Below are 22,219 nucleotides of genomic sequence, written 5' to 3'. Positions count from 1 at the left end.
TGGACGTCACCCAGTCGTCCTCGGAGAATAACAAATACAGGATGTGAAGAGATGGGCTTACTTTCTCATTGGTGATAAATGACAAACTACATGAATATGAACCCTAATGGAGCTGGTTTTAAATCTGATTTGAAGAAATATACAAGGCATTCAAGTAGTTTTCATGAGGGACAGGAAAAATTATCAACAGCATTTCTGTCACACCAGATGACAAACCTCTTCTGCTTCAAACTGAATTGTCTAGTGTAAGTCATTAGGATCTACAAAGCATGATGAGGTGGATTCAAACCAGCCAAGGTCACCCTTTCAACCTCCAGGCTGCAGGGGAGAGGAATCTGATGCTGGGATGTAACATTGTCCTTACAGCCTGCATGATCAAGGCTGAAGAATGCCTCAGTCTATAGGTCTAATTATGGCTAGCATCTGAAAAGGAAACTAGACCTGTTTTGTGACATAGGGAACTATTAGAATCATGGACTCCTGTATCTTACTCAGATTTTAAGAGTTGTTTTCTATGAGGGGCATTGAAGGGTATGCATACAGAAAAACCCTCCCCTCAATTTAGTAGGAAGGCACCTAAGACTGGTTTGCCATGATCCTGGAGTAGAACTGACGTACTTTAAAAAAATATATATTTTGAGGAGATAAAAAGAGATCTTGTCCCCTGTTTTAACTTATTTGCTATTTTTGTTTCCATTTGTATCTTTGCTTTCCTACTTTCCCAGTTTCTCTTAGCTTTTCCAGATTCCTCTTTCTGTGATCTTCTGTAGTTTATGAAGGCTAAACTCTTTTCATTATCTTTTCAAAACGAATGAGGCTTTTTCTCTTACTTTCACTTTCCTAACAAGGCTTGTTGCTCTTAAAATAGCTTCTTTCATTTTTGCCCATTTGTTTTCTACTTCCTCCAGATTTTTCCATCCTGCTAACAACTCCTTGAGATAGTCCTCCATCTTGACAAAGTTAGTGTTTTTAAGTCTGGAACCTTCACTTCTGAATAAACCCTCTCCATGCATGTCTTAACACTGGATCAGATGATCACCCAATATTACATCAGTATAAACTCATCCCGTTCCATTATCAGCTGCTAGAGGAGGATCTGAAAATGGTTCAGAATCCCAGGAATGCTCTAATTTAGACCAGACAATAATGGGGAAGCATAGGTCTAGGTCTGAATCTGGTTAGCCATGATTCCTTCATTGAGGGCAACTCTAGAACAAAGACTTTTAGATTCCAGTGCATGCCTATGCCCTGGAAAAATTTCCTCTCCTGATGAACTGAAGGGGTGGAAGAGTAGCCTAATGGTTAGAGCAGCAGGCTGGGAACCAGAGGGTCCAGGATCAAATCCCATAGTAGTTCCTTGTAGTCTTGGGCATATCACTTAACCTTCCATTGCCTTGGGATGGTAAGGGTAGCATTGGCAACCTAACTCCATTTAGGGCCTGCCATTAAAACAATCATACTTGCAGTGGCCCCATAAGCCAGTCACAGCTTGTTGCTCATGGGAAGCAGGGATGAGAGACACAGAGAGAATACAATGAAGATGGACACTAGGGCAGCAGATTCCAAGACCCTTTGAGGTATAAGTACCAATGAACCACCTTTCAGGATCTCAAAAATTGACTGCTGGCTTGAACACATCATGTCATGCAATGATTCCACTAAGTCTCCCACTGACTCTTCCTGATCATATCCTTCTCGGATGTTGGCACTGACAATGTTATAGAATGTGCAAGTCAGTAAGGCCGTGTCCTCCTGAGTCTCCCAAAAAGTATCAGTAGCCTGGTCTTGAATCCTTGTAGGCCGGTACTACCCCTCCAATTTTGAAGAGGTTGAGTGGACGTCCATCCAGGGGCACAGCAACATCCCAGTTATCTTGATGTTCGACACTGCACACCAACACATCCTGATGCTGATGCTCAACAAACTGACCTTTTCAGGTGTGACTCAGACAATGCCAGATCAATGTGGCCTCTACTGATGCTCAACCCTGAGGGAGATCAATGCACTCTCAACATCTATGCGTCACTAGCATCTGGTGCAGCTCCTATACCCCTCAAGACCAATACCTCTGATGCAGATGTCGACAGATAGAGCTTAGAAGTGCCAGATATTTTTTCACACTAGCTCTGAATAACTATTAGACATCTGTGAACAGAAATAGCACTAAAAGGGTTTGTGACTGAACTCAAGGCACTGCAAGTGCTAGTTTTAGGTGTTCACATTAGATTTGATCTTGATTCACTACAATTCTTTTTTGACCACGGGGGCCCTTGTAAGGGACATATCACTGAAAGAGACAGCAGCTACAAAATCAAATGACTCAATTTTGAAGAAAATCCAGTCTGGCCAGATCACCAAAAAACGAATGCTACATACCTGTAGAAGGTATTCTCTGAGGACAGCAGGCTGATTGTTCTCACTGATGGGTGACATCCACGGCAGCCCCTCCAATCGGAAACTTCACTAGCAAAGGTCTTTGCTAGTCCTCGCGCGCTCATGCGCACCGCGCATGCGCGGCCGTCTTCCCGCCCGAACCGGCTCGTGTTCGTCAGTCCCATAAGTAGCAAACAAAGCAAGGGAAGACACAACTCCAAAGGGGAGGCGGGCGGGTTTGTGAGAACAATCAGCCTGCTGTCCTCGGAGAATACTTTCTACAGGTATGTAGCATTCGCTTTCTCCGAGGACAAGCAGGCTGCTTGTTCTCACTGATGGGGTATCCCTAGCCCCCAGGCTCACTCAAAACAACAACCATGGTCAATTGGGCCTCGCAACGGCGAGGATATAACTGAGATTGACCTAAAAAATTTACCAACTAACTGAGAGTGCAGCCTGGAACAGAACAAACAGGGCCCTCGGGGGGTGGAGTTGGATCCTAAAGCCCGAACAGGTTCTGAAGAACTGACTGCCCGAACCGACTGTCGCGTCGGGTATCCTGCTGCAGGCAGTAATGAGATGTGAATGTGTGGACAGATGACCACGTCGCAGCTTTGCAAATTTCTTCAATAGAGGCTGACTTCAAGTGGGCTACCGACGGTGCCATGGCTCTAACATTATGAGCCGTGACATGACCCTCAAGAGCCAGCCCAGCCTGGGCGTAAGTGAAGGAAATGCAATCTGCTAGCCAATTGGATATGGTGCGTTTCCCCACAGCCACTCCCCTCCTATTGGGATCAAAAGAAACAAACAATTGGGCGGACTGTCTGTTGGGCTGTGTCCGCTCCAGGTAGAAGGCCAATGCTCTCTTGCAGTCCAATGTGTGCAGCTGACGTTCAGCAGGGCAGGAATGAGGACGGGGAAAGAATGTTGGAAAGACAATTGACTGGTTCAGATGGAACTCCGACACGACCTTTGGCAAGAACTTAGGGTGAGTGCGGAGGACTACTCTGTTATGATGAAATTTGGTGTAAGGGGCCTGGGCTACCAGGGCCTGAAGCTCACTGACTCTACGAGCTGAAGTAACTGCCACCAAGAAAATGACCTTCCAGGTCAAGTACTTCAGATGGCAGGAATTCAGTGGCTCAAAAGGAGGTTTCATCAGCTGGGTGAGAACAACATTGAGATCCCATGACACTGTAGGAGGCTTGACAGGGGGCTTTGACAAAAGCAAACCTCTCATGAAGCGAACAACTAAAGGCTGTCCTGAGATCGGCTTACCTTCCACACGGTAATGGTATGCACTGATTGCACTAAGGTGAACCCTTACAGAGTTGGTCTTGAGACCAGACTCAGACAAGTGCAGAAGGTATTCAAGCGGGGTCTGTGTAGGACAAGAGCGAGGATCTAGGGCCTTGCTGTCACACCAGACGGCAAACCTCCTCCACAGAAAGAAGTAACTCCTCTTAGTGGAATCTTTCCTGGAAGCAAGCAAGATACGGGAGACACCCTCTGACAGACCCTAAGAGGCAAAGTCTACGCTCTCAACATCCAGGCCGTGAGAGCCAGAGACTGGAGGTTGGGATGCAGAAGCGCCCCTTCGTCCTGCGTGATGAGGGTCGGAAAACACTCCAATCTCCACGGTTCTTCGGAGGACAACTCCAGAAGAAGAGGGAACCAGATCTGACGCGGCCAAAAAGGAGCAATCAGAATCATGGTGCCTCGGTCTTGCTTGAGTTTCAACAAAGTCTTCCCCACCAGAGGTATGGGAGGATAAGCATACAGCAGACCCTCCCCCCAGTCCAGGAGGAAGGCATCCGATGCCAGTCTGCCGTGGGCCTGAAGCCTGGAACAGAACTGAGGGACTTTGTGGTTGGCTCGAGATGCGAAGAGATCTACCAAGGGGGTGCCCCACGCTTGGAAGATCTGGCGCACCACTCGGGAATTGAGCGACCATTCGTGAGGTTGCATAATCCTGCTCAACCTGTCGGCCAGACTGTTGTTTACGCCTGCCAGATATGTGGCTTGGAGCACCATGCCGTGACGGCGAGCCCAGAGCCACATGCTGACGGCTTCCTGACACAGGGGGCGAGATCCGGTGCCCCCCTGCTTGTTGACGTAGTACATGGCAACCTGGTTGTCTGTCTGAATTTGGATAATTTGGTGGGACAGCCGATCTCTGAAAGCCTTCAGAGCGTTCCAGATCGCTCGTAACTCCAGAAGATTGATCTGTAGATCGCGTTCCTGGAGGGACCAGCTTCCCTGGGTGTGAAGCCCCTCGACATGAGCTCCCCACCCCAGGAGAGACGCATCCGTGGTCAGCACTTTTTGTGGCTGAGGAATTTGGAAGGGACGTCCCAGAGTCAGATTGGACCAGATCGTCCACCAATACAGGGATTCGAGAAAACTCATGGACAGGTGGATCACGTCTTCTAGATCCCCAGCAGCCTGAAACCACTGGGAAGCTAGGGTCCATTGAGCAGATCGCATGTGAAGGCGGGCCATGGGAGTCACATGAACTGTGGAGGCCATGTGGCCTAGCAATCTCAACATCTGCCGAGCTGTGATCTGCTGGGACACTCGCACCCGCGAGACGAGGGACAACAAGTTGTTGGCTCTCGTCTCTGGGAGATAGGCGCGAGCCGTCCGAGAATCCAGCAGAGCTCCTATGAATTCGAGTCTCTGCACTGGGAGAAGATGGGACTTTGGATAATTTATCACAAACCCCAGTAGCTCCAGGAGGCGAATAGTCATCTGCATGGACTGCAGGGCTCCTGCCTCGGATGTGTTCTTCACCAGCCAATCGTCGAGATATGGGAACACGTGTACCCCCAGTCTGCGAAGTGCCGCTGCTACTACAGCCAAGCACTTCGTGAACACTCTGGGCGCAGAGGCGAGCCCAAAGGGTAGCACACAGTACTGGAAGTGACGTGTGCCCAGCTGAAATCGCAGATACTGTCTGTGAGCTGGCAGTATCGGGATGTGCGTATAGGCGTCCTTCAAGTCCAGAGAGCATAGCCAATCGTTTTGCTGAATCATGGGTAGAAGGTTGCCCAGGGAAAGCATCCTGAACTTTTCTTTGACCAGATATTTGTTCAGGGCCCTTAGGTCTAGGATGGGACGCATCCCCCCTGTTTTCTTTTCCACAAGGAAGTACCTGGAATAGAATCCCAGCCCTTCTTGCCCGGATGGCACGGGCTCGACCGCATTGGCGCTGAGAAGGGCGGAGAGTTCCTCTGCAAGTACCTGCTTGTGCTGGAAGCTGTAGGATTGAGCTCCCGGTGGACAATTTGGAGGTTTTGAAGCCAAATTGAGGGTGTACCCTTGCCGGACTATTTGAAGAACCCACTGATCGGAGGTTATGAGAGGCCACCTTTGGTGAAAAGCTTTTAACCTCCCCCCGACTGGTAGGTCGCCCGGCACTGATACTTGGATGTCGGCTATGCTCTGCTGGAGCCAGTCAAAAGCTCGTCCCTTGCTTTTGCTGGGGAGCCTATGGGCCTTGCTGAGGCGCACGCTGCTGACGAGAGCGAGCTCGCTGGGGCTTAGCCTGGGCCGCAGGCTGTCGAGCAGGAGGATTGTACCTACGCTTGCCAGAAGAGTAGGGAACAGTCTTCCTTCCCCCGAAAAATCTTCTACCTGTAGAGGTAGATGCTGAAGGCTGCCGGCGGGAGAACTTGTCGAATGCGGTGTCCCGCTGGTGGAGCTGCTCTACCACCTGTTCGACTTTCTCTCCAAAAATATTATCCGCACGGCAAGGCGAGTCCGCAATCCGCTGCTGGATTCTATTCTCCAGGTCGGAGGCACGCAGCCATGAGAGTCTGCGCATCACCACACCTTGAGCAGCGGCCCTGGACGCAACATCAAAGGTGTCATACACCCCTCTGGCCAGGAATTTTCTGCACGCCTTCAGCTGCCTGACCACCTCCTGAAAAGGCTTGGCTTGCTCAGGGGGGAGCGCATCCACCAAGCCCGCCAACTGCCGCACATTGTTCCGCATGTGTATGCTCGTGTAGAGCTGGTAGGACTGAATTTTGGCCACGAGCATAGAAGAATGGTAGGCCTTCCTCCCAAAGGAGTCTAAGGTTCTAGAGTCCTTGCCCGGGGGCGCCGAAGCATGCTCCCTAGAACTCTTAGCCTTCTTTAGGGCCAAATCCACAACTCCAGAGTCATGAGGCAACTGTGTGCGCATCAGCTCTGGGTCCCCATGGATCCGGTACTGGGACTCGATCTTCTTGGGAATGTGGGGATTAGTTAGAGGCTTGGTCCAGTTCGCCAGCAATGTCTTTTTTAGGTACAGTGGACGCATGGGTACAGTGGACGCTTCCTTAGGTGGAGAAGGATAGTCCAGGAGCTCAAACATTTCAGCCCTGGGCTCGTCCTCCACAACCACCGGGAAGGGGATGGCCGTAGACATCTCCCGGACAAAGGAAGCGAAAGACAGACTCTCGGGGGGAGAAAGCTGTCTCTCAGGAGAGGGAGTGGGATCGGAAGGAAGACCCTCAGACTCCTCGTCAGAGAAATATCTGGTGTCTTCTTCCTCTTCCCACGAGGCCTCACCCTCGGTGTCAGACACAAGTTCACGGACCTGTGTCTGCAACCGTGCCCGACTCTGTGGAGCCACGTCCACGATGGGGGCGTCGAGAGGTAGACTCCCTCGCCCGCATCGGCGAAGCTCCCTCCGCCGACGTAGTCGGGGAGCCCTCCTGGGAGGCGACGGCAGCCGGTACCGCACGCGGCACCGACGCCGGAGACCTCACCCCGGGCGATGGACCAGCCGGCGCCACGCTCGACGGTACCGGTGGTGCAAGCACCGCCGGTACCGGAGGGGTAGGGCGCAACAGCTCTCCCAGAATCTCTGGGAGAACGGCCCGGAGGCTCTCGTTCAGAGCGGCTGCAGAGAAAGGCATGGAGGTCGATGCAGGCGTCGACGTCAGAACCTGTTCCGGGCGTGGAGGCTGTTCCGGGCTGTCCAGAGTGGAGCGCATCGACACCTCCTGAACAGAGGGTGAGCGGTCCTCTCGGTGCCGATGCCTACTGGGTGCCGACTCCCACGGCGACCCAGAGCTCTCGGTGCCGACACGGGAAGGAGACCGATGACGATGCTTCTTCGACTTCTTGGAACGAAGCATGTCACTGGAGCTTCCCGGCACCGACGAGGAGGACGTAGAATCCAGCCGTCGCTTCCTTGGGGCCGAGGCCGAAGGAGGTCGGTCTTGGGGGGGCTGTACCGCAGGAGCCCTCAGGGTAGGGGGAGACCCACCCGAAGGCTCACCGCCACCAGCAGGGGAATGGACAGCCCTCACCTGCACTCCAGACGAATCACCACCGTCCGACGACATCAGCAGACGAGGTCCCGGTACCACCGACGTCAACGCAGCTGTCTGATGTCTCAGCGCCGATGCAGAGGGCCGATGCCTCGATGCACTGGCAGCCGAGGATGAAGGTCTGGACGCTGAAGACGTCGATGCACTCGATACCCCCGGTGCCGATGTCGACGAAGAGCCCGAGAACAAAACGTTCCACTGGGCCAATCTCGCTACCTGAGTCCGCTTTTGCAAAAGGGAACACAGACTACAGGCCTGCGGGCGGTGCCCAGCCCCCAAGCACTGAAGACACGACGCGTGCCTGTCAGTGAGCGAGATGACCCGGGCGCACTGGGTGCACTTCTTGAAGCCGCTGGGAGACTTCGATGTCATGGGCGGAAAAATCACGCCGGCGAGATCAAAAGTCGAAATGGCGGAAAAGGCACCACAAAAACAAGGGGACGAAAACTTCGACCCGAGGCCTAAAAGCGGCCTACCCCGACGACGAAAGAAAACTTACCGGGGCGAAAAAGCTGGAAATATCGGGGGAAAAGAGACCGAAGAGTCCCTTTCCACACACAGAATGTTTTTTTTTTTTTTTTTTTACATGAAGAGAACGCGCGAGGTCGACTTTGCGGGGCACGACACGGCGAAAACACGACCGTACCGAGCGCGGACAAAAGAAGACTGACGAACACGAGCCGGTTCGGGCGGGAAGACGGCCGCGCATGCGCGGTGCGCATGAGCGCGCGAGGACTAGCAAAGACCTTTGCTAGTGAAGTTTCTGATTGGAGGGGCTGCCGTGGACGTCACCCATCAGTGAGAACAAGCAGCCTGCTTGTCCTCGGAGAAAGGAAAATACACAAAGAAAACTTGGACCATCAAAACCCTAATTAGAGAAGCTAAAGGCAGGTAAAAGCGAAGAAAATTTACCAGATGAGAGTGAGAGAAAAGTGGGTTAAGTCTTACTGGCTAAGCGGATTAAAAAAAAAAAAAAAATTAGGTCCACACCATGACGCAATATGGAAGTTACAAGCATGTACAGTAATGCCTCTAATAACCTTCCAAAAAGGTTTTCTAAGCTGGAGAGCTTTATCCTTTCAAGCATCCCTGGATGTTACCCACTTGTGAGGACTTGCTACCCTGCTTGTCCTTGAAGAAAAAGTTATATATAGATAGAATGATGAAAAAAGAATGCATGTCTTTACATAGTCTAGGCCAGTGTTTCCCAAGTTCAGTCTTGAAGTACTCCCTTGCCAGTCAGATTTTCAGGATATTCACAACGAATATGCATGAACTTGATTTGCATAAACTGCATCATTATATGCAAATCTCTTTCATACATATTCATTGTGGATATCCTGAAAACATGACTGGCAAGGGGTACTCCAGGACTAGTCTTGGGAAACACTGGTCTAGGCCATCTTCTCAACACTTTCCTACAAATACCCTTTTCCCCACCAGTCCCTAATCATAAAGACTATCTTCAATTCTCAACTTCACTCCCCCTTCTCAAACTCTCAATAAAATACAACCCCTATAACCAACTTCAGTCTGCATTTTGCATTATACAATACTCCAATAATACAACCAAGTCTTGATCACACATACAGAACTGTTCAGCAGAGACCACCCTCCTTTCTTAGCTTCTCTGTCAGACTCTATTGCAATAATTCACCTATCCTTAATGTCACCCTGCAGAGATGAACGCCGCTCCTCAGTTTCCTCTACACAAACTACTTCAGTACTACCTGAATCCTCACTATACTACTCTGCAAGAACCACGTTTCCTCTTCAGCTTCTCCTCCCCAACACAGGAATTATAATACAAAGTAAACCACTTTGGTTGTAACACAGAAAGGCGGCATATTAAATCCATGACCCAATTCCAATAAAACACTTTCATTCTAAACTCTGATCCATATGGACCATTGACACCCAGCTCTCCAACCCCCAGCCCCCGTCAACCACATAGACACACACTGACCATATTTTCTTGCCAAACACCACCCTGAAGGGGCACAGTTGTGCATGACACAATTTAAGCATACAGTGTTATAGAATACCACATATGCAGATCCTTGCATAAGTCCTAATTAGTGCAAATTAACATTAATAGTTAATTTGCACTTATTTGTTAATAACTCATTAACGAATTAGTTTGCGGACGGATCAGAGATCCACACCCAAATTTGGGCAACCTTCATAGAATCTGTGACAATGTGTCTAAACCTGAATGGGTACCTGAACAGAAGAGTATTCAATCCAATTTTAGTTTCTCGATAGCACTAAGTTCCACAGCTACCAAACATTTACATGCTAAAGTTCAATGAAAGCTGCGTTGGAACTTACCCAGCCTTTCTTCTTCCGGAAGGGATTGGTGGGGTAGTTGGGGCCAAGACAAGCCAAGTGGTAGGAGTTCTGGCACCTCTCACATTCAAGTAGTTGCTGAGCATGTTAAAGGCAAAATAAAGAAAATATGAAGGTGGAAAAAACATGGAGAAATATGTCCTTCGAAAAGTTACTTGACTTCTGCCACATACAGAGCTCACAAAGCTCACTCTGAGGCATATTTTCAAAGCACTTTGCCTTCCAAAGTTCCATAGGTTTCTATGGAACTTTGGAAGGCTAAGTGCTTTGAAAATATGCCTCTCTGTTACCCTCCTTACTGTGGAAATCCTGTTCTTTCTACCATAGACATATGACATTCCTCACCCTCTCGATTTGAGTTCAGAAACTATGCTCTTCCAATTGTGCACACACACACACTACCCTCTTTCACTGTGAGCTACCTTATTTTGAAGGCCCTGCTCTTCGTAACACACATCCTCCCTTCTTTCTTTCTTTAAAAATCTTATACTCCATTCCATCTTCAAATCTAGGCAGCTTACAAATAAAACGCATAATACATAAAAAATAAAAATTCATGAAACAAAATAAAGTACAATTTCAATACATCCTCAGAATATACATAAAACAAACAAAAGGAAAAAGACCAATCATTTATATTTTATACACAAGAGAATGCCTGTTGAAAAGGGGAAAAATAAAAAGCTTTTAACTGCTTCCTAAAAGTGAACAGAGAACTAATTGAGCGTAGTTCCTGTGATAATGTATTTCTCAACTTAAGCCTAAAACCATAAACTAGGAGTCCCCATATTCCTCTAGCTTGATACTTAGATGAGAAAATATTGAGGAGACCTTTATTGGTTTATAGGGTTTCAAAACAGCAACAATACATGCTGGTGAACCATCACGTAAACCTTTCAAAATCAATGTGTCAATTTTGAAACGAATCCTCCAAAAAAACAGGAAGCCAACAACAAGATGTGCATCCTTACCTTGGAGGCCTTGCTCTTCCGACCACACACATGGCAGAATTTGCAGCGACGGCAGCACCAATTGACCTGCTCTGGCAATGGCCTCTCATACTCCTCTAGACAGAACATGTGAAAAGGTTCACAACACACCTGGCAGTATACCATCTGCAGGGCCAAGCACAAAGCAGCCATGTGAAAACAGGTCCAGCAAGAAAGAGAAAGAAGTCAAAGCATAGAGCTGAGAGAATTTAAGTTCCAGCAATTCCTCACTGTGTGAGCTTCAGCAAAACTTTAAACTATCCTATGTTCAAATACTAAGCGTGATCTCACTGATTCAAAATCCCAATACACGATTCATCTCATGCTGCACCAGCATTGTCCACTATTCACTGCTAAATGAAGATACATACCTGTAGCAGGTATTCTCCGAGGCCAGCAGGCTGAACATTATCACTGATGGGTCTTCGTTCGCAACGGCCCAGGAGACTGGAACTCTTCAAAAACAAGAAACCTGGAGAACGCTGCATCATGTGGGACAAAACGCACCGCGCATGTGCGAGCAGCTTCCCTCCCGCAACGCGAGCATGTGACCTTAGTTAATAAAGAGCAAAAAGAGAAGAACAACTCCAAAGGGGAGGAGGGCTGGGTTGTGATAATGTTCAGCCTGCTGTCCTCGGAGAATACCTGCTACCCTTGGAGAATACCTGCTACAGGTATGTATCTTCATTTTCTCTGAGGACAAGCAGGCTGAAGATTATCATTGATGGGGTATCCCTAGCCCCCAGGCTTACTCAAAACAACAAACATTGGTCAACTGGGCCTCGCCACGGCGAGCACATAACTGAGATTGACCTGAAAAGAAACACAACGATCATACCAAGTGACATCTAATTCGTCTACATCAGCCACATGGAAACCTGAATGCGGAGTTCCTCAGGGATCCCCCCTCTCACCAACCTTATTCAACTTAATGATGATACCACAGTGACAGTGACGGTACTTTGGTATCTATAGACTTAAGAGGTAAGCACAATATTGAAACTCAGGCAATCTGACATTTTATTACACACAGTATTGTTGCTTTAACACATGAAATTCTGCATAGGCCATGGCTGATCCAGCACTCTGTCTCACTATCACCATCACTAGAACTACTGCAAAAGATATACAGCAAGCATGAGAGCCGGAGGTGGGAGGCGGGGCTGGTTGGGAGGCGGGGATAGTGCTGGGCAGACTTATACGGTTTGTGCCACAGCTGGTGGTGGGAGGCAGGACTGGTAGTTGTGAGGTGGGGATAGTGCTGGGCAGACTTATACGGTCTGTGCCAGAGCTGGTGGTGGGAGGCGGGGCTGGTGGTTGGGAGGTGGAGATAGTGCTGGGCAGACTTATACGGTCGTGCCAGAGCTGGTGGTGGGAGGTGGGACTGGTAGTTGGGAGGCGGGGATAGTGCTGGCCAGACTTATATGGTCTGTGCCCTGAAGAGGACAGGTACAAATAAAAAGTAGCACATATGAATTTATCTTGTTGGGCAGACTCGATGGACCGAGCATGTTACTATGTTATGTTACCCTTGGCCAAACTACTATCAAACCAAAACCTCAACCCATACATTTATGCAGACGACGTAATGATCTACATCCCATTTAAACAAGATTTAAAGGAAATTTCCAATGATATCAACCAAAGCCTGCATCATGCATTCATGGGCGGATGCATTTCAACTGAAACTCAATGCAGAAAAAACCCAATGCCTAATTCTCACCTCTCAACATAACACGAACAAATTCACCACCATTAACACACCAACACTAAATCTTCCAATTTCGGATACCCTAAAAATTCTTGGAGTTACCATTGATTGACACCTAACTCTTGAAAGTCACGCGAAAAACACAACCAAGAAGATGTTCCAATCAATGTGGAAACTAAAAAGAGTAAGACCTTTCTTCCCAAGGACCGTCTTCCGCAACCTAGTACAATCAATGGTACTCAGTCATCTAGACTACTGCAACACACTCTACGCTGGTTGCAAAGAGCAAATAATGAAGAAACTTCAGACAGCTCAGAACACAGTAGCTAAACTCATATTCGGTAAAACAAAATATGAAAGTGCGAAACCCCTACAAGAAAAGCTACACTGGCTCCCACTCAAAGAACGCATCACGTTCAAAATATGTACTCTAGTTCACAAAATCATTCACGGAGATGCCCCAGCCTACATGTCAGACCTGATAGACTTACCACCCAGGAATGCTAAAAAATCATCCCGCACATTCCTCAATCTTCACTTCCCCAACTGTAAAGGTCTAAAATACAAACTAGCGCATGCGTCAATCTTTTCCTACTTGAGCACACAATTCTGGAACGAGCTGCCACGCAGCTTGAAAACGATCTATGAATTAACTAACTTCCACAAACTACTGAAGACTCATCTCTTTAACAAGGCATACCACAAAGATCAACAAATGTGAATCCCTATACATATATCCAGCATTGTCTTACAACAGTTGCTTGTTACTCTACTATCATGTTTCATCACTATCATAGTACCCAAGATCCTTATGTTACACTAAATGTATATTCTCCTATACATTTCCATCATTCATGATGTATTGTAAGCCACATTGAGCCTGCAAAGAGGTGGGAAAATGTGGGATACAAATGCAATAAATAAATAAACTAAGTGAGAATGGAGCCTGAAACAGAATAAAAATAGCCCTAGGAGGGTGGAGTTGGATTCTAAACCCCGAACAGATTCTGCAGCACCGACTGCCCAAACTGACTGTTGCGTCAGGTATCCTGCTGAAGACAGTAGTGAGATGTGAATGTGTGGACTGATGACTACGTTGCAGCCTTGCAAATATCTTCTATAGAAGCTGACTCCAAGTGAGCCGCTGACGCAGCCATGGCTCTAACATTATGAGCCGTGACATGGCCCTCCAGAGTCAACCCAGCTTGAGCATAAGTGAAGGAAATTCAATCTGCTAGCCAATTGGAGATGGTGCGTTTTCCGATGGCAACTCCCCTCCTCTTGGGATCAAAAGAAACAAACAATTGGGCGGACTGTCTGTAGGGCTTAGTCCGCTCCACGTAAAAGGCCAATGCTCTCTTACATTCCAAGGTGTGCAACTTGTCTTCACCAGGGCGGGTATGAGGACGGGGAAAATATGTTGGCAAGACAATTGACTGGTTCAGATGGAACTCTGACACCACCTTCGGCAGGAACTTAGGGTGAGTGCGGAGGACTACTCTGTTACGATGAAACTTGATATAAGGTGCATGCACTACGAGGGCTTGGAGCTCACTGACTCTACGAGCTGAAGTAACAGTCACCAAGAAAATGACCTTCCAGATCAAGTACTTCAGATTCAAGGAATTCAGTGGCTCAAAGGGAGCTTTCATCAGCTGGGTGAGAACGACACTGAGATCCCATGACATTGGTGAAGGTTTGACTGGGGGGCTTTGACAAAAGCAAACCTCTATAAAACAAACAACTAAAGGCTGTCCAGAGAGAGGTTGACCTTCTACACGTTGATGGTAGGCACTGATTGCACCTAGGTGAACTCTTACGGAGTTGGTCTTGAGACCAGACTCAGACAATAGAAGGTATTCAAGCAGGGTCCGTGTAGGACATGAAAAAGGATCTAGGGCCTTGCTGTCACACCAGACGGCAAACCTCCTCCATTTGAAAGAGTAACTCTTTTTTGTGGAACCTTTTCTGGAAGCAAGCAAGACTGAGGAAACACCCTCCGAAAGACCTAAAGAGGCAACTTCTAAGTTCTCAACATCCAGGCCGTGAGAGCCAGAGACTGGAGGTTGGGATGTAAAAGCGATCTCTCGTTCTGTGTGATGAGGGTCGGAAAACAGTCCAATCTCCACGGTTCTTCGGAGGACAATTCCAGAAGAAGAGGGAACCAGATCTGACGGGGCCAAAAAGGTGCAATCAGAATCATGGTTCCACAGTCTTACCTGAGTTTCAGCAAAGTTTTCCCTACTAGAAGTATGGGAGGATACGCATACAGAAGGCCTGTCCCCAATGAAGGAGAAAGGCATCTCACGCTAGTCTGTCGTGGGCCTGAAGTCTGGAACAGAACTGAGGGACTTTGTGATTGATCTGAGTGGCAAAAAGATCCACCGAGGGGGTGCCCCACGCTCGGAAGATCTTGCGGACCATGTCCATGTTCAGAGACCACTCGTGAGGTTGCATTATCCTGCTCAATCTGTCGGACAGACTGTTGTTTACGCCTGCCAGATACGTGGTCTGGAGAAACATGCCGTGATGGTGAGCCCAAAGCCACATCCGGATGGCTTCCTGACACAGAGGGCGAGATCTGGTGCCCCCTGCTTGTTGGTGTAGTACATAGCAACCTGATTGTCTGTCTGAATTAAAATAATTTGATTGGACAACCGATCTCTGAAAGCCTTGAGAGTGTTCCAGATCGCTCGTAATTCTAGGAGGTTGATCTGAAGATCTCTTTCCTGAAGGGACCAAGCTCCTTGAGTGTGAAGTCCATCTACATGAACTCCCCACCCCAGTAGGGATGCATCCGTCATCAGCACTTTCTGTGGCTGAGGAATTTGGAATGGACGTCCCAAGGTCAGATTGGATCGAATGGTCCACCACTGAAGGGAACTGCAAAATTCTGTGGTAAGATGGATGACATCCTCTAGATCCCGTGGCCTGGCACCACTGGGAGGCTAGGGTCCATTGAGCTGCTCTCATATGCAAGTGCGCCATGGGCGTCACATGAACTGTGGAAGCCATGTGACCTAGGAGTCTCAACATCCCCCGAGCTGATATCTGTTGAGACGCTCGAGCGAAGGGCACTAGGGCCAGGAGATTGTCCGCCCGTGCCTGGGAAAGATAAGCTCGAGACGACCGTGTGTCCAACAAAGTTCCAGTGAACTCCAATTTCTGAACCTGAACAAGGTGGGCCTTGGAATAATTGATTACAAACCCCAGTAACTCTAGCACTTGAATAGTCATCCGCATGGACAGTAGAGCTCCTGCCTCAGAGGTGCTCTTCACCAACCAATCATCAAGATAAGGGAATACATGCACTCCCAGTCTGCGTAGCGATGCTGCGACAACAGCCAAGCATTTTGTGAAGACCCTGGGTGCAGACGCGAGACCAAAGGGCAGCACACAGTACTGAAAATGCCGAGTTCCCGACTGAAATCGAAGATACCTCCTGTGGGCTGGAAGTATCAGGATGTGAGTATAGGCATCCTTTAAGTCCAGAGAGCATAGCCAATCATTTTCCTGAATCATGGGAAGAAGGGTGCCCAGGGAAACCATCCTGAACTTTTCTCGAACTAGAAATTTGTTCAGGGCCCTTAGGTCTAGGATGGGACGCATCCCCCGTTTTCTTTTGTACAAGGAAGTACCTGGAATAGAATCACATCCCTTCTTCCCCGGGTGGAACGGGTTCGACCGCATTGGCCTTTAGAAGGGCGGAGAGTTCCTCTGCAAGTACCTGCTCATGCTGGAAGCTGAAGGACTGAGCTCCGGTGGGAAATTTGGAGGCTTGGAGACCAAATTGAGAGTGTATCCTAATCGGACTATTTGAAGAACCCACCTGTCGGAGGTTATGAGAGGCCACCTTTGGAGGAAAAACATCAACCTCCCCCCGATAGGCAAGCCGTCCGGCACGGACACTTGTTCCTAGGCTATGCTGCACTGGAGCCAGTGAAAAGCCCATCCCTTGCTTTTGTTGGGGAGCCGGAGGGGCCTTAGGCGCAAGGCGTTGACGAGAACGCACATGCTGGGGCTGAGCTGAACCGGCTGCCGAGAAACAGGAGTGTACCTACGCCTGTTATAGGAATAGGAAGCGCTCCTCTTCCCTCCAAAAAACCTCCTGGAAGAGGAGGCAGTAGCAGAAGACGTCCGGCGGGAGAAAGAATCCATGGCGTCATGATGCTTTTTGATCCGATTGACCATGTCCTTTACTTTTTTTCCAAAAAGATTATCCCTCTGGCAAGGAACATCCGCCATTCGCTGCTGGGTCTTCTGATCCAGGTCAGAGACATGCAGAGTCTGTGCATCACTTTACCTTGAGCAGCTACTCGGGATGCTACATCAAAAGTGTCTTAAGACCCCCTGGCCAGGAATTTGCGACACACCTTCTGCTGCCTGACCACCTGGTGAAAAGGTTCAGCAAGCTCCGGAGGAAGTGCTTCAACTAAACTGGACAGTTGCCTCACCGAGTTCCGCAAGTGAATGCTCGTGTAGAGCTGGTAAGTCTGGATCTTGGCTGCGAGCATAGCGGCCTGATACGTTCGTCTCCCAAAAGAATCCAAGGTCCTAGACTCTCTGCCTGGGGGTGCCGAGGCTTAGTCTCTAGTACTCTTGGCTCTTCTGAGAGCAGAGTCCACCAACATGGAATCGTGAGGAAGTTGGGCCTTCACCATTACAGGCTCTTCATGGACTCTGTACTGGGACTCGGATTTTTTGGGGACCACTGGATTAGAAAGAGGGCAAGACCAATTCTGCATCAGCACTTCCCTGAGTGTATTATGCAGGGGGGCCGTTGCAACCTCAGCAGGTGGAAAAGGATAATCCAGGACTTCGAGCATCTCAGCCCTGGGCTCATCCACAACCTCCTTAGGGAATGGAATGTCCTTAGAGATTTCCCGCACAAAGGATGAGAAAGGAAGACTCTCAGGTGGAGACATCCTAGTTTTAATGGGTGGAGTAGGATCAGAGGGAAGCCCACATGACTCTTCCTCCGAAAAGTACCTGGGGTCCTCCTCCTCTTCCCACAAGTGCTCATCGGTGTCAGACAAAAGCTCCCTAAGAGCAGCACGAACCCAAGCCTGTCTCGACGTTGAGGATCAACGATCTCGTGGGGGGTGTCGAGAAGTCGACCCCTGCCTAGACTCCAGCGAAGCTTCCTCCACCAACGTTGAGGGGGAATCAACCCGGGTGGCAGCCGACGCCGGTACTGCAAGCAGTACCGAGGAAGGGGACTTCCTCACAGGTGATGGCCCAGATGCCGCCTCTGCAGCCGGTACGGAGGGCGCAAGCACCTCCGACACCGAAGCGGGCTGGCGTAGCAATCCCTCCAGAAGCTGTGGAAGAAGGGCCCGGATGCGCTCGTCAACAGCTTCCATCGGAAAAGGCTGGGGGGCCGGTGCAGGAGTTGGTGCTGAAAACTGAGGGGGCTCGAGAGCCGGTGCCAGGCTGCCAGATGACCGACGCATCTGTACTTCTTGTATGGAGGGTGAGCGGTCCTCCCGGCGCCGACGCTTCTCGGGTGCCGACTCTCTCGGCTCCCCAGAGCTCCTGGTACCGTGCATGGAAGGAGATCGATGACGGTGCTTCTTAGCCTTCACTCGACGCCCGTCATTGAGACTCCTCGGTACCGAAGAGGAGGACATTGAATCCTCACGCCTCCTTGGGGCCGGGTCCGATGAAGGTTGGTCCCGGGGGGCCTGCATAGCAGTAGGCCTCGAGGTGGGTGGAGACCCACTCGATGCCTCGCTGCTCCCAGCTCGATGTGGTCGCTTGGTAGCCATTATCTGAGCTCTCGGTTCGCCGCTTCCTTCTACGTCAATGCTGCCGACCTCGGTACCGATGTCGATGCCGAAGTCAAAGAACCGGACCGATCAGAAAAAAGTATCTCACGCTGAGCCTCTCGAGCCACTTGGGTCTGTTTCTTCATCAACTTACACAGCTTACAAGCAGCTGGGAGATGATCGGGCCCAAGACACTGTAGGCACTACTACTACTATTTAGCATTTCTATAGCGCTACAAGGCATACGCAATGCTGCACAAACATAGAAGAAAGACAGTCCCTGCTCAAAGAGCTTACAATCTAATAGACAAAAAATAAATAAAGTAAGCAAATCAAATCAATTAATGTGAACGGGAAGGAAGAGAGGAGGGTTGGTGGAGGCGAGTGGTTACAAGTGGTTACGAGTCAAAAGCAATGTTAAAGAGGTGGGCTTTCAGTCTAGATTTAAAGGTGGCCAAGGATGGGGCAAGACGTAGGGGCTCAGGAAGTTTATTCCAGGCGTAGGGTGCAGCGAGACAGAAGGCGCGAAGTCTGGAGTTGGCAGTAGTGGAGAAGGGAACAGATAAGAAGCATTTATCCATGGAGCGGAGTGCACGGGAAGGGGTGTAGGAAAGGACGAGTGTGGAGAGATACTGGGGAGCAGCAGAGTGAGTACATTTATAGGTTAGTAGAAGAAGTTTGAACAGGATGCGAAAACGGATAGGGAGCCAGTGAAGGGTCTTGAGGAGAGGGGTAGTATGAGTAAAGCGACCCTGGCGGAAAATGAGACGGGCAGCAGAGTTTTGAACCGACTGGAGAGGGGAGAGGTGACTAAGTGGGAGGCCAGCAAGAAGCAGATTGCAGTAGTCTAAACGAGAGGTGACAAGGGTGTGGATGAGGGTTTTGGTAGAGTGCTCGGAAAGAAAGGGGCGGATTTTACGGATGTTGTAAAGAAAGAAATGACAGGTCTTGGCAATCTGCTGGATATGAGCAGAGAAGGAGAGAGAAGAGTCAAAGATGACCCCAAGGTTTCGAGCTGAGGAGACAGGGAGAATGAGAGAGCCATCAACAGAAATAGAAAACGGGGGGAGCGGGGAGGTGGGTTTGGGGGGGGAAATGAGAAGCTCGGTTTTGGTCATATTTAATTTCAGTTGGCGTTGAGACATCCAGACAGCAATGTCAGACAAGCACGCTGAAACTTTGGTTTGGATGCAAGGTGAGATATCAGGGGTAGAAAGGTAGATTTGGGAGTCATCAGCATAGAGATGGTAGGAAAAGCCATGGGATGAGATTAATGATCCAAGGGAAGAAGTGTAGATAGAAAAGAGGAGGGGACCAAGAACAGAACCCTGAGGTACGCCGACAGGCAGAGTGTCCTGTTTCTAGTGGTGAGCCCTTAGGTTCCCTAAGGCCCCGCGAGGCCTCAGAGGACAGCCGAGCACCCCGAATCTTTACCCGCGGCGGCCGCCGTTCACCAAGGGTTGAGCCCCCAGCTGCAGGCGGCCAGCAGGACTGCTGGAACCGCGGGGTGACAGCTGACCTGGCTGGTAGTCAGTAACGCAGTCTCTAAAGGGTAGCTAGCGAGGGCGGCTAGCACTCCGAAAGGGTAAGAAGCACCGTCTCCGGATGATGGCTAGCAAGGGTGGCTAGCAAGTAGCACAGTCTCTGAATGATGGCCAGCAAGGGCGGCCAGCAAGTAGCACAGTCTCTGAACGATGGCTAGCAAGGGCGGCTAGCAAGTAGTACAATCTCTGAACGATGGCTAGCAAGGGCGGCCAGCAAATAGCACAGTCTCTGAATGATGGCTAGCAAGGGCGGCTAGCAAGTAGCACAGTCTCTGAACGATGGCTAGCAAGGGCGGCTAGCAAGTAGCACAGTCTCTGAATGATGGCCAGCAAGGGCGGCCAGCAAATAGCACAGTCTCTGAATGATGGCTAGCAAGGGCGGCTAGCAAATAGCACAGTCTCTGAATGATGGCTAGCAAGGGCGGCTAGCAAGTAGCACCGAGAAAACCACTGTGCCGGCTTCAGCATACATGGAAACGGAAGCAGTTGAGTTCCCCTGTCCTCTGGTTTAAATGTCGCGCCGTCCCGCCCCCTCCCCGGGAGAGGAACCAACCAACCCGGCCCCAGGAGGCGATGGAGCCTCAGGATTGGCCGGCCCGCCCTCCAGGCGGAGTTTTAGGCCCGGCGCGCCAATCCGGCGTGAGGTGGGTGGAGCCTCCGCGCTGGTCCGCCCCGGGAGGCGTCGACGCCGGCGCCGCCATCTTGGCCGGCGCAACGCCCCGCTCTCCGAGGTCGGCGCTCGCTCCAGCGGGTCGCCGGTCTCGGCCCGACCCGCGGCAGCGCCGGCCTCTCCGGAGGTCCATTCCCGCAGCCCCGGGCGCCGCGAGGGCCGCCGACCATCGCCCCCCACAACAGGAGCGCAGGTAGGACCGTGGAACGGGACACAGAGAGATAGAAGTAGAAGAGGATCCACCAGAGTGAACACTAAAGGTGCAGAGGGAGAGGTAGGAAGAGAACCAGGAAAGGACAAAGCCCTGGAATCCAAGTAAGGACAGGGTATCGAGAAGTATGCTGTGATTGACAGTGTCAAAAGCAGCGGAAAGATCAAGAAGAATGAGGATGGAATATTGACCTCTGGATTTAGCCAGTAATAGGTCATTGGAGACTTTAGTAAGCGCAGTTTCGGTTGAGTGGAGAGGGCGAAAACCAGGCACCATGCGTGGGGGTCAGTACCCGAGATGGTCCGGTTGCAGCAAGTACAGCGTTTGAAGCCACTGGGAGTCTTTGATGACATGGGCGGGAAAATAGTGTCCACGAAATCAAAAGGCTCGATGGTGCCAAATAAAAAGGCACAAAAAAAGGGCAAAAAAATACGCGGCCGAGCAGCCTAAGGGCGGCCACAACGAAAAAGAAAGGAAACTTCAAAAAGGAAGAAATAAACTAAAAAGTAAAGGAAACAAACTACTTTTTAAAATTTTTTTTATATTTGGGTAGAGAAGAGGAAAAACAGAAAAAAAGGGTGCGATAAACTTGAAAAATGGTTCTCCTGAGCCGAAAAAAAGGGAGAAGCAGCAAAACACAACTCTCCTGAAGCGCAGATCAAAAAGAACTGAGGTCACACGCTCGCGTCGCGGGAAGTTGCTCACTCATGCGCGGTGCGTTTTGTCCTGCGCGACGCAGCGTTCTCCAAGTTTCTTGTTTTTGAAATGTTCCGGTCTCCTGGGCCATTGCGGACGATGACCCATCAGTGATAATCTTCAGCCTGCTTGTCCTCGGAGAATATATAGTACAGAGTGCACCTGTATAGATGCTTCCCTTGATATGTGCTACAGTGCTGTTTCATCTACCCATTTCCCATCTAAGATCTCTTACCTCATGCAGTCCTTTACTGGCACACAGCAGACACATAAACGGTGTCATCACAGGCACAGAAGTCAGGATGCTGAGTCCACCCATCAGCCAGACATTCTCCAAGTCACAGTCTTCCTAGAAGAGAATGAAAACCCAAAATTCTAGTAGAGCAGGGAGGCAAAGGGGTGAATAGGCACAGCAGGGAAAGCTAAATTCTTTACCTGTAACAGGTGTTTTCTAAGCACAGCAGAATTATCAACCTTCACAAGCAGGTGATGATATCCAATGGAGCCTGAGGCTGGAGAACTAACAAAGCTTAAAGGCTACTGCACATTAGCAGGAGTTCCCAGGTCACTACTGTTGGGCA

The 22,219-nt window shown here is 49.8% G+C and overlaps 1 protein-coding gene across 1 annotated transcript in view; it reads right to left on the bottom strand.

Annotated features, from left to right (window-relative positions):
- KMT2B (lysine methyltransferase 2B) overlaps positions 1 to 22,219 on the bottom strand; it is an 880,409-nt gene that overhangs the window by 454,764 nt on the left and 403,426 nt on the right. Inside the window, 3 exon segments of the mRNA XM_030212457.1 lie at positions 10,032 to 10,127; positions 11,021 to 11,164; positions 21,874 to 21,987. Coding sequence (XP_030068317.1) covers positions 10,032 to 10,127; positions 11,021 to 11,164; positions 21,874 to 21,987 — 354 coding nt within the window.

Source organism: Microcaecilia unicolor, chromosome 8, assembly GCF_901765095.1.
Source record: "Microcaecilia unicolor chromosome 8, aMicUni1.1, whole genome shotgun sequence".
Classification (NCBI taxonomy): domain Eukaryota; kingdom Metazoa; phylum Chordata; class Amphibia; order Gymnophiona; family Siphonopidae; genus Microcaecilia; species Microcaecilia unicolor.
The sequence above is the reverse complement of the archived record's forward strand: the minus strand, read 5'-3'. Positions and strand labels throughout refer to the sequence as shown.